Source organism: Pipistrellus kuhlii, unplaced genomic scaffold, assembly GCF_014108245.1.
Source record: "Pipistrellus kuhlii isolate mPipKuh1 unplaced genomic scaffold, mPipKuh1.p scaffold_m20_p_23, whole genome shotgun sequence".
NCBI classification, from domain to species: Eukaryota; Metazoa; Chordata; class Mammalia; order Chiroptera; family Vespertilionidae; genus Pipistrellus; species Pipistrellus kuhlii.
Window position 1 is genome coordinate 802353 of NW_023425522.1, and position 15596 is coordinate 817948.

Sequence of the window (15596 nt, forward strand, 5' to 3'; positions counted from 1 at the left end):
AATAAATGTATATTAAAAATAAAATATAGCCGAGACCTGTTTGGCTGAATGGATAGAGTGTTGGCTTGGGGACTGAAGGGTCCTGGGTTCGATCCCAGTCAAAGGCATGTACCTTGGTTGCGGGCATATCCCCAGTAGGAGGTGTGCAAGAGGCAGCTGATCGATGACACTCTCTCATCGATGTTTCTAACTCTCTATTTCTCTCCCTTCCTCTCTGTACAAAATCAATAAAATATATTTAAAAATAAACAAACAAACAAACAAACAAACAAATAAATAAATAAAATATATGTACCCCCATGTTCACTGCAGTATTATTCACAATAGCCAAGACATGGAAACAATCTAAGTGTTCACTGGTGAAAGAGTGCATAAAGAAAATGTTGGAGGCCTAGCCGGTTTGACTCAGTGGATAGAGTTTTGGTCTGCAGACAAAAGGGTCCCGGGTTCAATTCCAGTCAAGGGCATGTACCTCAGTTGCAGGCTCCTCCCTGGCACAGCCCCTGCACCTTCCTAAACGCCCAAGAGCCACTGCATGTGATGGACAGCTTCAGATCACATGGAAGCACTGACTCCACAATGACACATTCAAGGGGCGGAATCAGTGGGTATCAGGTCAGGGTGTGTGCAGGAGGCAACCAATCAATGTGTTGCTCTCACATTGACATTTCTCTGTCTTTCCCTCTCTCTTCCACTCTAAGATCAATGGGGAAAATAAAACATCCTCGGGTGAGGATTAAAAAAAATAGAAAGAAAAAGGAATATAGTTGGGTGTACTATATATACAATAAAATATTATTCAGCCATGAAAAGGAAGAAATTCTACCTTTTGTGACATGGATGGGTCTGGACGTCATTCTGTTAAGTGAAATAAGTCAGACAGAGAACAACAAATACTGTATGTTCTCACTTACATACAGATATAAAAAAGCTGAATTTGTAGAAAGAGAGTAGAACAATGGCTGCCAGAGGCTGGGGGAAAAGCAGAGATATTCATGGAAGGTTACAAACTTCCAGCTATAACTGAGTCAGTTCTGGGACTCCAATGTATAGCATGGTGACTATAATCACCAATATTGTAGTATATATTTGAAAATTGTCAAGACAATAGATCTTAGATGCTATCAGCACACACAAACACACAAACAGTAATGATGTGAGGGTATTCACTAACATTGTGGTAATCACTTTGCAATATATATGTATATCAAATCATCACAACGTACACCTTAAACTTGCAGGTGTTATATGTCAATAACATTTCAATAAACTGGGGGAAACACTAATTCTAAATGAGACCTGGCTGTCAGGAAAGGTTAGACAACACTCAGCTGTTCTGCTGCAGGAAGGAGATGAAGGCAGAGGCCATTTTAGGAAGATTTCCACTCAGTGGGGTTCCCATTAAGTTGGGCACATAAAGGATAGGACTGTCCTGGCACGTTAGAGTGACTACCTGGTGATTAGTTACTGGAAACAGTTCATTTTAGGCAAGCTCTGGATTTAATGAATGACATGGCTCAACTTCTGAGAAAAAAACCAGAACTTTCAACTTCCTATTTCTCAATGGTCTTTATCATTCAAATCCCAATTCCCTGGAAGAAAGAACACTCCTAAAGTCTTGGGTTTTCACTTGGGCAAAAAATCTAAACAGTTTCTCTGTTTTAGAAGGAAACGGCAGTTCTGGACAAATAAAAAACTGTTCAAGCCTATAGAGAAGCCCAGTGCTGACTACTGGCTATTGTGAATAATCCTGCTACAGTTACATGACCCACAGGTTGAGAACTGCTAGCAGGGTCACCTAAGAACATTGGAAAACATAGATATTTACATTACGATTCATATCAGTAGCAAAATTACAGTTATGAAGTAGCAATGAAAATAATTTTATGGGTGGGGTCACCACAACATGAGGAACTGTATTAAAGGGTCGCAGCATTAGAAAGGTTGAGAACCACTGCCTTAGATAGTCTCCAGTCAAAAGAGCATGTAGGTAAATGGGGTACCAGGAATCTTCACAACCACATCAAAATTACAACTAGAGAACAACCATCATTCAGAATGCCTGAAACCCAACTGAACACAAGTTCTATAACTAAGGATATAAAGAAGCCACATCAAAGTTTGAGGGGGAGTGGAGATGCAGACTGGGCAGGTCCCACACCCAGTTTCAGTCCCCCATTAGGAGCCAGGTGTCCCAGCCCCACACCAGGCCCCGCAGCCCAGGTGCTGGGAAGAGAAGCCCCTATAACTTTTCACTATCAAAACCATCAGGGATTGTGGCTGAGTCACATGGAATCCCAGATGTTCCTCTTAAAGGGCCCAAACAGATTTACTCAGACTCACTCCCTTTGAGCTCCAGCTTAGGGGCAGCAGTTCAAAGGTGCCAGGGACACATAGGGAGGAATTGAATTATTGGCATCAGGGCAAGGGCCAAAGGGGCAGTGTTCTCCCAGACAAGTGCTGACAGAGACAATTGTTCCTTTGCTGAGCACCCCTCCCACTCTCCAGACCAGAAGACGGGTTCCATATCAGAGTTTCCATCAACTTGGCTAACTGTTCACCCCATCCTGGTGATTTCCTCAAACCCCCACCCCACTCAACTTTGGGGTCCCCCTAAGCCTTTCCAGTGGATTTTCCATACCAAGAGACTATCTTGGCTCATGTTGCTGACCTTCTTAAAATCTTGTAAACAAGTAGCATCTGGTCTCAGCAAGCCTCACACCTCTTGCTAAGTGGCCCCAGGCCCAGCACTAGCAGCAGCCAGCCTTGGTCCATAAGTTAGCCTCTCCTGGGTACCTCCAAGCCATATGAAGATAGCTTTGTAGCTCATGCCAGATGGCCTCAGGCAGGTCACAGATGGTGGCTGACCTTGGCCTGCACCTTCCTAAAGGCCCAAGAGCCACTGCATATGGTGGACAGCTTCAGATCACATGGAAGCACTACCTCCACTAATGACACATTCCAGGGGTGGACTCAGTGGGTATCTGAGCCCGTTGAAGAGAGTACTGCTCCATGGGGTTGGCCCCTGCACTGTTGATTCTCTTCTGTGGACACAGCTGGCCCTCACAACCGAAGGACCTATGGATCAAGCTCTCTCACTGACATTCCAACAGCAGTTAAGGCTCAACTACAACAGGAGGGTGCACCCAGCTCAGGTGAGGAGGGAGGCTGCGCCACTGGGCCCTACAGGACACCTACTACGTAGGCCACTCAACAATTCCGGAGATATAGCAATTCTACTTAATACATAGAAACAAACTCTGGCAGGCAGCCAAAATGAGGAGACAAAGAAACATGTCCCAGTGAAAGAACAGGACATTATTCCAGAAAATAAACGAAATAAATGGAGACAAGTAATCTACCAGATGCAGAGTTCAGAACACTTGTTATAAGGATGCTCAATGAACTTAGGGAGAAAGTAGAGGAACTTAGTGGGAACTTCAACAAAAAGATAGGAAACATAAAAATGGATGTAGAAAACATAAAAAAGGACCTATCATAAATGAAAAAATTACATAAATGAAATGAAGAATACATTAGGAGGAATCAACAATTTGGTAGATAAAGTAGAGGAAAGAATCAGCGATTTGGAACATAAGGTAGCAGAAAACATCGAATCAGAAAAACAAAAAGAAAAAGGAATTTAAAAAAATGAGGATAGCTTACGGGATCTCTTGGACAATATCAAAAGTACCAACATTCACATAATGGGGGTGCCAGAGGAGAAGAGAGAGAGCAAGAAAATGAAAACCTGTTTAAAAAAATTATGACAAAAAATTTCCCTAGCTTGGTGAAGGAAAAAGAAATGCATTTTAGGAAGCACAGAGAGTCCCAAATAAGATGAACCCAAGGAGATCCACACTAAGACACATCATAATTATAATGCCAAAGGTTAAAGACAAAGAAAGAATCTTAAAAGAAGAGAAAAACAGTCAGTAACCTACAAAGGAGTGCCCATAAGACTCTGAACTTACTTCTCAACAGAAACTTTTCAGGCCAGAAGGAATTGGCAGGAAATATTATTCAAAGGGACAAAAAGCCAGGACCTATAACCAATGTTACTCTACCCAGCAAAGCTATCATTTAGAATTGAAGGTCAGATAAAGAGCTTCACAGACAAGAAAATTCTTAAGGAGTTAATCACCACCAAACTACAATAGCATCATAAGAAATGTTAAAGGGTCTTCTGAAAGAAAGAAAGGAAGGAAGGAAGGAGATAAAAAAATATGAATCATAAAATGGCAATAAATACATACTATCTATCAATAATTACTTTAAAAGCTCCAATAAAAAAAACCAAGGTGACTGAATGGATAACAAAACAAGACCCTTACATATGCTATCTACAAGAGACTCACTTCACATTAAAAGATACATACACAAACTTAAAGTAAAGGGATGGAAAGAGATATTTCATGAAAATAGAAACAAATAAACAAAAAGCTGAGGTAGCAATACTTGTACCAGACAAAATAGACTTTAAAACAAAAGCTATAATAAGAGACAAAGAAGGATCCAGCAATTCCACTTCTGGATATTTATATGAAGAAATACAGAACACTAAATTGAAAAAAACATATGCATCCATATGTCTATTGCAGTATTATTTACAACTAGAGGCCTGGTGCACAAAATTTGTGCACTTGGGTGGGGGGGGTCCCCTCAGCCCGGCCTACACCCTCTCGCAGTCTGGGAGCCCTCGGGGGATGTCCAACTGATGGCTTAGGCCCATGCCCCGGCACTCAGACTTCCTTAGCACTGCCACAGAGGCAGGAGAGGCTCTTGCCACTGCTGCTGTGCTTACTAGCCGTGAGCCCAGCTTCTGGATGAGTGTACTGACCAGCAGGGGGCAGCTCCTTCATTGAGCATCTGCCCCTTGGTAGTCAGTGCATATCATAGTGATCAGGCATTCTGCCGTTCAGTCAATTTGCATATTAGCCTTTTATTATATAGGACAGCCAAAAAATGGAAGCAACCTAAGTGTCCATCCATAGATGAACAGATAAAGAAAAAGTGGTGCATATATATAACAGAATATGACTTAGCCATGAAAAAGAATGAAATCTTGCCATTTGTATCAACATGGATGGACCTAGAGGGTATTGTGCTGAATAAAGTCAGACAGAGAAAGACAAATTCCATGTCTTCACTTATATGTGGAGTCTCAAAAATAAAAATAAAAACAAGCAGAACAAAAATAGACTCATAGATACAAAAACATTCTGATAGATGCCAGGTTGGAGGCGGCAGGGGTGTTGGGGAAATGGGTGAAAAAGGTGTAGTTATAAAATAGGCATGGGGAGGTAAAGTGCAGCATAGGGAATACAGGCAATAATATTGTAGTGACTATATATGGTATCAGATGAGTACTAGATTTATCCAGGTGATAACTTTGTAAGTTATATAAATGTCTAATCACTGGTTGTACACCTGAAACTAAAATAATATTATATGTCAACTATAATTTAAAAATAAAAAGGTTTTTTTTTTTAAAGAATTTTTTCAGCTTCTAAGACAGAAGTCACACGGGAAGTTGTCCCTTTTAATTTTCTGACATATTAAGGAAGGGCAGAAATCTGTCTGTTTCTTCTTGACAGGAGTCCGTTGGCTGACTTTTTCAAGAACCTCCCAGTGATGATCACTTTTTACTCCAGAATCCACAGCTGGCTTCCTCACTCGCTGTGAAGTCTGGGTAAATCCCTAGACCTCTCTGAGCCTCGGTGTTTTCATCCCAGGGAGGGAGATGATGAAACCTGTTTGGGAAGGTTATTGCAAACATTTGCATTAACATCTGAAAAGCTCAGCAGCAGGGCAGGTTCTGGGGTGGAAGTCAGCAGTTTATACAGGAAACTGGCACCCAAGGGTGCTATGGGAATGCTCCACTGACCCTCTTGGTGCACACTCCATGCCCTCAATGCACACATCAGAGGCTGTGCTGAGTGGACAGAGGGAAAGGCCTGAGAGTGAGGCCAGGTCGGGAGCATGGACTTTACAAGGTGCTTTCCCGTCCACCACGGACAGTACTCACTGTTAATGCCAGCATCACTTCTCTGTAGTTCCGGTTCCCGTTTAGCCGCTTCTTCAGCGCTCGAATGGCATCCTTTGGCCTGGAGAAAAGGACATATTAAGATCCTTAAAAATTACATTTTGGGACACTGTCCCACAGATTCACTGCCATTTTTGTGAACTAGCATTCTACAGAGTTATTTGCTTAGCATGTTTATAACTGTAAAAGGCTGGAAATAAACTAAACAAAGCCTGTGTATCCACATAATGGAGTACTATGCAGCTGCACAAAGAACACACTCCTGTGAATCACCACAGAGCAGACCATGTGAACAGTCATCTGCAGAGTAGTGCATAGGATGTGCTCCTGAGTGAGTTACCCGAGGACCACAGACAGACACAGACACAGGGCACACGCTGAAAGAGCCACAGAAGCTGCTAACTTCGGCTGCCCCTTCCGAGGGAACTGGGGGACAGAGGGGACAGGGAGGTTTTTCACTTTGTCTATTTGCAGCCCTTTTGACTTTGGTATCACATACAGGTATTTGTCCAAAACAAAAAGTGGGCTGCTTTTTTCCCTCTCTCTGTGGTCTCCTCAGTGGGCGTGGGTACACTGAGGAGACCACAGAGAGAGAATGGCCAGGCCCTGGCATAGGCCTGGGGTTCAGCTCCTCCCCAGTTCCATGGAACCTCTTTTTCCCTGAGAAAACTTTAAAAGAAAACTTTAGTCTCCTCAAAACCCAAGGAACTGTGTGCTTTTAGGTAAGGGATCTGTTGTGGATTCCCAGAGAATCTCACAGAATTACAGGCAGGCCCTGTGTACAAGGCCTATTCAAAAGCTCACCTATCAGTTCATTATTTGGAACTTGAAACACATTCTTCCTTAAGTCACTGTTGGAAGTGGGAGTAGAGTCCCCAGCAGCCCCCTAACAAGTACAGTCCTTATATCTGGCCTGTTATTTAATTTACTCTATGTCAGGATTAAACAAAGGTGTGGACCTAGGAGGCACTTCCGGCATGGAGCCCCAGCTGGCTGGCCCCGGCAAGCCCTATCACCTGACCAGCTGTAGGCCTGCTTTTTGCTCTCACAGTGGCGGCCTTCTAAAGATTCACGTGTCAATATATCTGATCTTTCCAAAGTTGAAGGTTGGTAAGTCAGAAACCTTCTATTCCTCCTGAAATATTTATGATCTACTTACCAAATAAAAAAGTCCTTTAATATGTGTATGTGGGGGGGGGGGGTGTGTGTGTGTGTGGAAGCTCGGCTAATCAGCCCTATTTAAACAGAAACACAGCAAGGCAAGGCTTCAAGAAATGTAAAGCCCTGGCCGGTGTGGCTCGGAGGTTAGAGTGTCAGCTCGAAGGGTCACGGGTTCAATTCCCGGTCAAGGGCACATATCTGGGTTGCAGGTTTGATGCCCCTGCCCCTGTCAGGGTGCATGTACGGAAGGCAACTAATCAATGTATCTCTCTGATAGAGATGTTCCTCTCCCTCCTTCCTTCCCTTCTAATCTCTCTAAAATGAATCAATGTGGAAAGAATGAAGAAATTTAAAAATACCTGAGACCTATTTTCCCCTCCCAACTTGAAAAATGGCTGCCTGCAGGAAGCCTTGGCTCTGAGTCCAAGGGCAGATGAGACAAGGCTCTCTGGGGAATGTGTCCTTGCAGGTGTTTGCAGTATGGCTGCCTCCACACAGGAATGCTGATTTCTGCAAATGTGGGACTTGACGATCTCTCAGCTTTGAGGGCTGTTTGTGGACTTGAGCTGGTGAAGGTCACAGCTACTGGCCAGCAGCATGGAGTGGCTTCCTCTCTCCAGGGCTCTGCCAGCCCAGTGAGCCCTGGCCATGGCAGCCACCTCAGTCAGTCTCACTCCTCTCCTGATCTGCCGTGGAGCAGAGGAGTGGGAACAAGCTCCGGGCAGAGCACCCAGAGCTCCCAGCGGGGGATGTGCCGGGGGAAGCAGCCAGCAGGCCCCTCCCTGGAGCCACAATGAAAACTCACCCTCAGAAGGACTACCTGGGGGTGACTGGCTATTCTCCTACCACTTTGGAGACAGTTCAAGGCGAAATAGCAATAATAAATTCCATTTGTATGGTGTGGCGGAGGGCCAAATATAGACTACTTTGGAAGAAGTGTAACTAGAATGCAGCTATGAAGTAGAAGAGGCTATATCATGCATAACAATAAGCACAGACTCGGTAACTCAGGGATACCCACTGCGGAAACACCAGGCTGCTCTGTGGGCACTCTCTCTGACTCCTGGGGCCCCAGCCCAGGAAAACATGGCAGAGATAGCCCCACATCTGTGAAGGGAAGGCAGAGGTTGAGAAGGAACGGGGGCAGGGGCGACAGCCTGGCTATGGAGACCAACGACTACCGGGAACCAAGTAACCAAGCAACTTCATTTTCACTGACGAGTGAAGGCAGGTTATTAAAAGAGGTTGCCAGGGCTCTGACTCAGCACTGCCATCGGGGAAATGGGGGCAAAGCGGATAGGAAGATGAAAGATAATTAAAGAGCGTTAGCGTATTGCCCGGGCCAGTGTGGCTCAGTTGGTTTGAGTGTTGTTCCATGTCCCAGAAGGTCGCAGGTTCGATTCCAGGTTAGGGCACACACTCAGGTTGCAGTTTGATCCCGGTTGGGGCATGCACAGGAGACAATGGATCAATGTATCTCTCTCACATCAATGTTTTCCTCCCCGTCCCCTTCTCAATTTGAAAAAGGTCAGCATATTAAATGTCAAAGCAAACAGACTGAAAACCAAACAAAAAGTAAAACAGCCAACATCCTTCAGCCCTGCCAGGCTCTGCGTGACACCCGGAACCGACAAGCATCCCGGGCGGTGAGGGGAGCACCTACCCCTCCTCCGTCTCGTTGACGATGTCGCAGATCTCCATGTTCAGCGTCCAGTCCTCGCTCTGCAGGGAGCCATCTGTCGCCTTTTCTGTAAAGTCAGAGAGAAAGCTGGTTTACATTTCTTCTGAATGAGGGGTTCTGGCAGGAATCAGAACCACCACATCTCCCAGATGGTCGGAGTCTACAGAGCAGTTCTAGGGTTCTGTTTCACAAAAGAACACCCAGCGAGAGAGAGATCTGGGCCTAGAGGCTAATGTCATAACACTGTCCTTTCACCAAACTCCAGGCAGAAAAGCTCTAAGCTGTTAAAAATCACTCAACTCCTCCCATTCAACAGACAGGCACATCTTCCTGCGCAGTGCCAGGTCACAGCAGCCACAACCCGAGACACGATGGTGAAAATCAGAGTAAACTGATTTGGCCACATTGGGCGCCTGGTCACCAGCTCCGCTTTTAACTCTGGCAAAGCAGATAGTTGCCATCAATAACCCCTTCATTGACCTCAACTATGTGGTCTACAGCAAGCATGTCAAACTCAAAGCCTGCAGCCCGCATGCAGCCCACAACAGACATTTTTGTGGCCCAGCCAATATAACCTATGTAAGAAACATTTTAATAAAAATTTCATAACTTAATTTTTACAATATCCTGTTATACATAATTGTTAATAACAAACTACAACATTTGCTAATGACTGATGACTATAATCTTGTTGCATTCATTTCCCTTACGCGCCTTACACGCAGGCACACCATTTCTCTCCACTAATACTAGCAGCAAATATTTTAGCAGCCGAATGCCACGTCATTAATCCTGGACTGACTTGTTTGGTATGTGCAACAGGAAATATTTCACTTTTGGAGAACAAGAATAGGTTTATTTGTGTTACATTTATTAATTTGTGCAGTTATTCAGTGTCTGGTAAGTTCATGTTCAAGAAAAACATTAATTTTTATTAAAATGTTCTATTATTTTATATTAACTATTACTCATTTATTTCATCCCTTTGTATTCAGCATGTCTATTGAAATAGTCTACATTTCTATGAAAATTGAAGTTTTTTATTTTTTTGTGGCCCACATAAATTTAAACATTGTTTATTTGGGCCGTGTTAGCCTTTGAGTTTGACACGCTTGATCTACATGTTCCAGCATGATTTACCAATGGCAAGTTCAAAGGCACAGTCAAGGTTGAGAAGAGGAAGTTTGTCATCAGTGGAAAACCCATCCCCATCTTTCAGTAGTGAGAGCCCACCAACATCAAATGGGCGATGCTGGTGATGAATATGTTGGAGTCACTGTGACTTCACTACCCTGAAGAAGGCCGGGGCTCACTAGAAGGGCAGCCAAGAGGGTCATCATCTCTGTCCCTCCTGTGGATGCCCCATGTTTGTGATGATGTGAACTATGACAACTCCCTCAAGATTGTCAGCAATGCCTCCTGCACCTCCAGCTGCTTGGTGCCTCTGGCCAAGGTCATCTATGACAACTTTGGCATCAAGGAGGGACTCATGATCATGGTCCATGCCATCACTGTCAGCTGGAAGACTGTGGATGGCCCCTCTGGGAAGCTGTTGTGTGATGGCTGAGGGGGGCTGCTCAGAACATCATCCCTGCTTCTACTGGTGCTGCGAGGCTGTGGGCAAGGTCATCCCTGAGCTGCATAGGAAATTCACTGGCATCGCCTTCCCCATCCCCTGTGTGTTGGTGATGGATATGACCTGCTGTCTAGAGAAAGTGGCCAAATACTATGACACAGAGAAGGTGGTGAGGGTTGCAGGCTCATCCATAGTAGGAGGTGTGCAGGAAGCAGCCAACCAGTGATTCTCTCTCATCATTGTTATTTCTCTCTTTCCTTCTCCCTTTCTTGGTCTGAAATAAAAAAAAAAAAGGTGATGAAACAGGTATCCGAGGGATCTTCAAGGACGTCCTGGGTGCCTTGACCGGTTTGGCTCAGTAGATAGAGCGTCTGCCTGCATACTGAAGGGTCCCAAGTCCGATTTCAGTCAAGGGCATGTATTATACCTCAGTTGCGGGCACATCCCCAGTAGGGAGTGTGCAGGAGACAATTGATCAATGTTTCTCACGCTCTATCCCTCTCCCTTCCTCTCTGTAAAAAAAATCAATAAAATATATATATATTTTAAAAGGATGTCCTGGACTATACTGAGGACCAGGCTGTCTCCTATGATTTTATCAGTGACACCTACTCTTCCACCTTCAATGCTGGGGCTGGCATTGCCCTGAATGACCACTTTGTCAGCTCATTTCCTGGTCTGACAATGAGGCTGGTGGACTTTATGGTCCCCATGGCCTCCAAGGAGTAAGAGCCCTTGGACCACCAGCCCCAACAAGAAGAAGAGGGCCCTCAGCTGCTGGGGGCTCCTTACCCCAGATCAATCCCCCAACACACTGAGAATCTCCCAAACCCCACCGCTTCCATCTCAGACCCCCTGAAGAAGGGGAAGGACTAAGAGAGTATTACCTTGCTATGCACCCAGCCAAAAGAAAAACAAACAAACAAACAAACAAACAAACAAACAAACCGGGAGATGTTACGTTTACTAGCCCACAAATTCTGGAGCCAAACTACCCGGGTTTGAATACAGGCTCCACCACTTACTACATATGTGATGCAGGCAAGTTACTTAACTTCTAAGCGTCAAATTTCCTCACTGTACACTAGTGAAAACAACAGCACCTACCCCATAGCGTTGTTAGGACAATTCAGTGAGTTAACATATGTAAAGCCCTGGGAATAAAACCTCACACAGAGTCAGTACCTTTAGGCAGTTGCTTTCATAATTATTAAAAACCTACTCCGGTAGTTAAAAACTACATCTCAAATAAGGGGGCAAGAGAGGGACCATCACTTTTTAAAGATACAGCTAGGCATGCTATCAAGTGCTTCGTGTATAGTACTTTATTTCATCCAAGAAATGAATTCTTGACCACTAAGTGGGGAAGGAGAGTCTTTTCAACAAATGGTGCTGGGAAAACTGTATACCCATATACAAAAGAATAAAATTAGACCCTCATCTTACACCACACACAAAAACTGATTGAAAATGGATAGAAGATGTAAACCTAAGCTAAAGCTCTTAGAAGAAAAAATGAAAGAAAGCTTTGTAACATGGGACTTAATAATAATTTCATGAATATGACACCAAAAGAACTGATAAGTGGTTAATATCCAGAATATTTAAAGAATTCTTACAACTCAACAATAAAAAACACTCCCAAAAGGACAACAAAAACACAATTGAAAAATGGGAAAAGAACCAGAAAAGACATTTCTCCAACTTCTGTACACTGTTGGTGGGAATATGAAGTGCAGTAGCTGCTATGGAAAGTAACATTGCAGTTCCTCAAAAAATTTAAAAAGAAACACCATATGATCTAGCAACTCCATTTCTGAGTATATACCCAAAAGAATTGAAGGCAGGGTCTCAAAGTAGATTTGTACACCCAGATTCATAGCAGCATCACTCACAATAGCCAAAAGGTGGAAGTAACCCAGGTGTCCATCAATGGACAAAGATATAAACAAAATTTGGTACATACATACAATGGGATTTTTTTGGCCTTAAAAAGGAAAGAAATTCTGACACATGCTACAGCATGAACGAATCCTGAGGACTTAATGCTAAGTGAAATTAACCAAACAGAAAGAGCATACTATATGATTCCACCTATACGAGGTACTAGAATAGTCAAATCCATGAGACAGGAAGTAGAATGGCGACTGCTGCAGATTGGGAGAAGGCAATGGGGAGTTGTTAAATAGGTACAGAGTTTCAGCTTTGCAAGATAAAAAAGATGGCCCTCGCTGGTTTGGCTCAGTGGATAGAGCATCAGCTTGCAGACTGAAGGGTTCCAGTTTCTATTCCGGTCAAGGGTACGTAACTTGGTTCCAGGCTCAATCCCTGGTACTGGTCTGGGCATGTGTGGGAGGCAACCAATTGATGTTTCTTTCTCACTCCCTTCCACGGTCTCTAAAAAAAAATCAATGGACATATATCCTCGGGTAATGATTAAAAAAAAAAAAAAAAAAAAAAAGGTTGAGATGACATATTCTATGTGTATTTTAAGGCAAAAAAAGACCTAGGGTAACATTATTTCCTCCCACATTTACTCAACTGATGGATTGATGAGAGAGAGAGAGAATTTGTTGTTCTACTTGTTTATGCATTCACTGGTTGTTTCTTGCATGTGCCCTGCTTGGGGAATCTAGCCACAACCTTGGTGTATAGGAACGATGCTCTAACTGAGCTACTGGGCCAGGGTGGTCCCTCCCACATTTAATAAGAAGGAAATGGGGTTCCGAAACGCTGGGTTCTTGACCAATCACATAACTGAATTGACAACTCAGAATCCCAGAAACGGAGTAGAATGTGTGGGCCCTGAGGATAAGCCATGGGAAGATAGGTCTGTCTATCTCTGGAGCGTAGGAATTTGCCTGTACTGCCCCACCTTCTAGCAAAGGCGGGATCGGATATGAAGCTGATATCTTAGGAAGTAAGGCTGCCCTATCCTAACTGTATGATTCATGAGGGATATCGCCACCACCATTCTAACCACAGCTTCACACAGCCCACACTGATGCTCAATAAAACATGCCCACTACACGTGCTGGGAGTGTCCTCATTTTCTAGCTGTGGCCATGGAGAGGTGCACTTGTCTTCTTATATAACGTGCCAGAACTCACACATCAAACAAAGGCTGTGCTTACAAACAGCAACAACACACTCCAAAAGTACTGCCATCGCTCCAAACATCTGTGCAATCGCTTTCATTCTGCATTAAAAGGCCTCATTGTTTAATTGTTGTTGTTAATGCTCACCAGAGGGTATTTTTTCCATTGATTTTTATAGGCAGTAGAAGGGAGGAGGGAGACACATTGTTTGGTTGCCTCCCACAGGAGCCCTGCCCAGGACCAGGGATGAACCTACAACCCAGGTATGTGCCCTTGACCAGGATTTTAACCCTTGAGTCTTTGGCACACAGGCTGACCCTCTAATCGCTGAGCAATACTGGCTAGGGCTCGTTGTTTCCGTTTTTACCAAGAAAGATGTATTTGCAACTTTTAAACTTTCTTTACTCATTGCTGTTGGCACCCAAAGACTCTTTACTCCCTGAGGAAGCAAACCCTTCCCCAAACAGTGAGATCTGCCTTTTACAAATGCCATGCAGGCAGTGGACTGTGCAGGGCGCTCCAAGATTTTCTGAACCCTTAACCAGATTCCACAGATGGTGACCGCTGGCAGGGACAGAGGCAGTATGATGTCTGCCTGCAAGAAGAAAGTGTGCGTGCAGAGAGGGAGAGAAAGGAGCCACATCAGAGACTGCTCAGAGCCTGACAGGCCCCTGAGATGCTGCTCGCCTCCCCCCTACTGCGCGCATGTGAAGTGAGGCCACACCCACAGCCAGTGCGTGGCACCCTAGACCAGCAGGGAAATTAGAGTCAGAGGTGGGGGCAGCCAGGGTGGGAAGGACAAAGGAAGAATGCCGCAAAGCACCAGGCTAGTCTTGAGGGGGAAAAAGACTGCGGGCAGAGGCTACAGGAAGCAGAGGAGCAGCAGGAGGCAGTCCCTAGCATCGGGCAGCAGCATGCTGCCAACCCGAGTGCTTTGCCCAGAGGCAGGAGGCCCGGCTTCTAGAGGCTACGGCAGGGCTCCCGAGCAGGCTGTGTGTGGATAAACTGATCTGTGCCTCCAGCCCCTCTGCTCTTCCTGCTGCACCGGCTCTGAGCAGCCCTCCCCTTCAGTGTCCACTCCCCGGAGAAGTGACCCACTCCCACAGCCACCGCAGCAGAGTGCCCACAGGCCACTCCTAGAATCCTCCTCAGAAGGTCCGTCCAGATGGAGCAGCTCCGCCTGCGGGCGGGCCAGGGCGGCTGCTCCCAGCCAGCGAGGCTAAAGGGCCATCCTGCACTTGTCACCTGTCCCTGTCACAGTGCGGGCTGCAGCACAGACTCGCGGGAAAGGAAGTACTGAAACTGCACTTTGGTAGGGCCACAGGGACACTGTTTTGGGAGGTTAATACAGGAAATATTAAATCAATGAAATCTCATTTCCAAGTTCAATTTAGCAGCAGAATCCATTAACCTTATATTCACCCTCTGCCTTCCTCTAAGAACGCTGGGAAGAGGCTCACAGGCAGGATAACTTTCCTCAGGGTCAGTGCGTTCTGTGCACTTACTGAGGCTCTGAGTCTTCAAGCTATTAAAAGATGTATACTTATTTTGATTATGAGGAACCAACCCCCGGCCCCCAAAATGCTTCTTTCTTTTCATTTTGCTTCAAATGCCACGCAAACATAACTGTGTATATTTGGCTCTGCTAAACAGATGAGGGAAGTAAGCTCAAGGAGCTCAAATCATTTCTTGTTTTATTCTTCTCATAAAAACCATCCCAGCAGTGGGAGCAAAGCTGGGCCTATTGCCCCTGGAACTGCAGCCACTCTGTGGGCTCCCTCAGTCCGCCCTGCCCAGGCCAGAGGAAGCAAAGCTCAAGCTCATCTCTCTGGCCAGGTGAACCATCAAACCCGAAATGAATCCTGCGCCATAGAAGCACAGGCTCCGGGAAGCAACAAGGCAAGTCTCCTACCACCCACCCAAACACCAGTGACCCCGGCTGCAAAGGGCTGACCTCTCAGAGGTCTTGGTGATGCTGATGGCCAGGGACAGGACAGGGCTGGGCAGGGCTGAGCAGGACAGGGATGAGCTGAG

At 45.2% G+C, this 15596-nt stretch overlaps 1 protein-coding gene across 9 annotated transcripts in view; it reads right to left on the bottom strand.

Moving 5' to 3' along the window:
* Positions 1–15596, bottom strand: part of TOM1L2 (target of myb1 like 2 membrane trafficking protein) — a 129026-nt gene that overhangs the window by 43265 nt on the left and 70165 nt on the right. For 8 of the 9 annotated variants that reach the window (XM_036452251.2, XM_045586454.1, XM_036452248.2 and 5 more), the window contains exons 2-3: positions 8871–8955; positions 6029–6107 (exon numbers count right to left, since the gene is read on the bottom strand). In XM_036452251.2, coding sequence (XP_036308144.1) covers positions 6029–6107; positions 8871–8955 — 164 coding nt within the window. The remainder of the gene's footprint in view (positions 1–6028; positions 6108–8870; positions 8956–15596) is intronic. The other variant, XM_045586455.1, reaches the window with a different exon arrangement.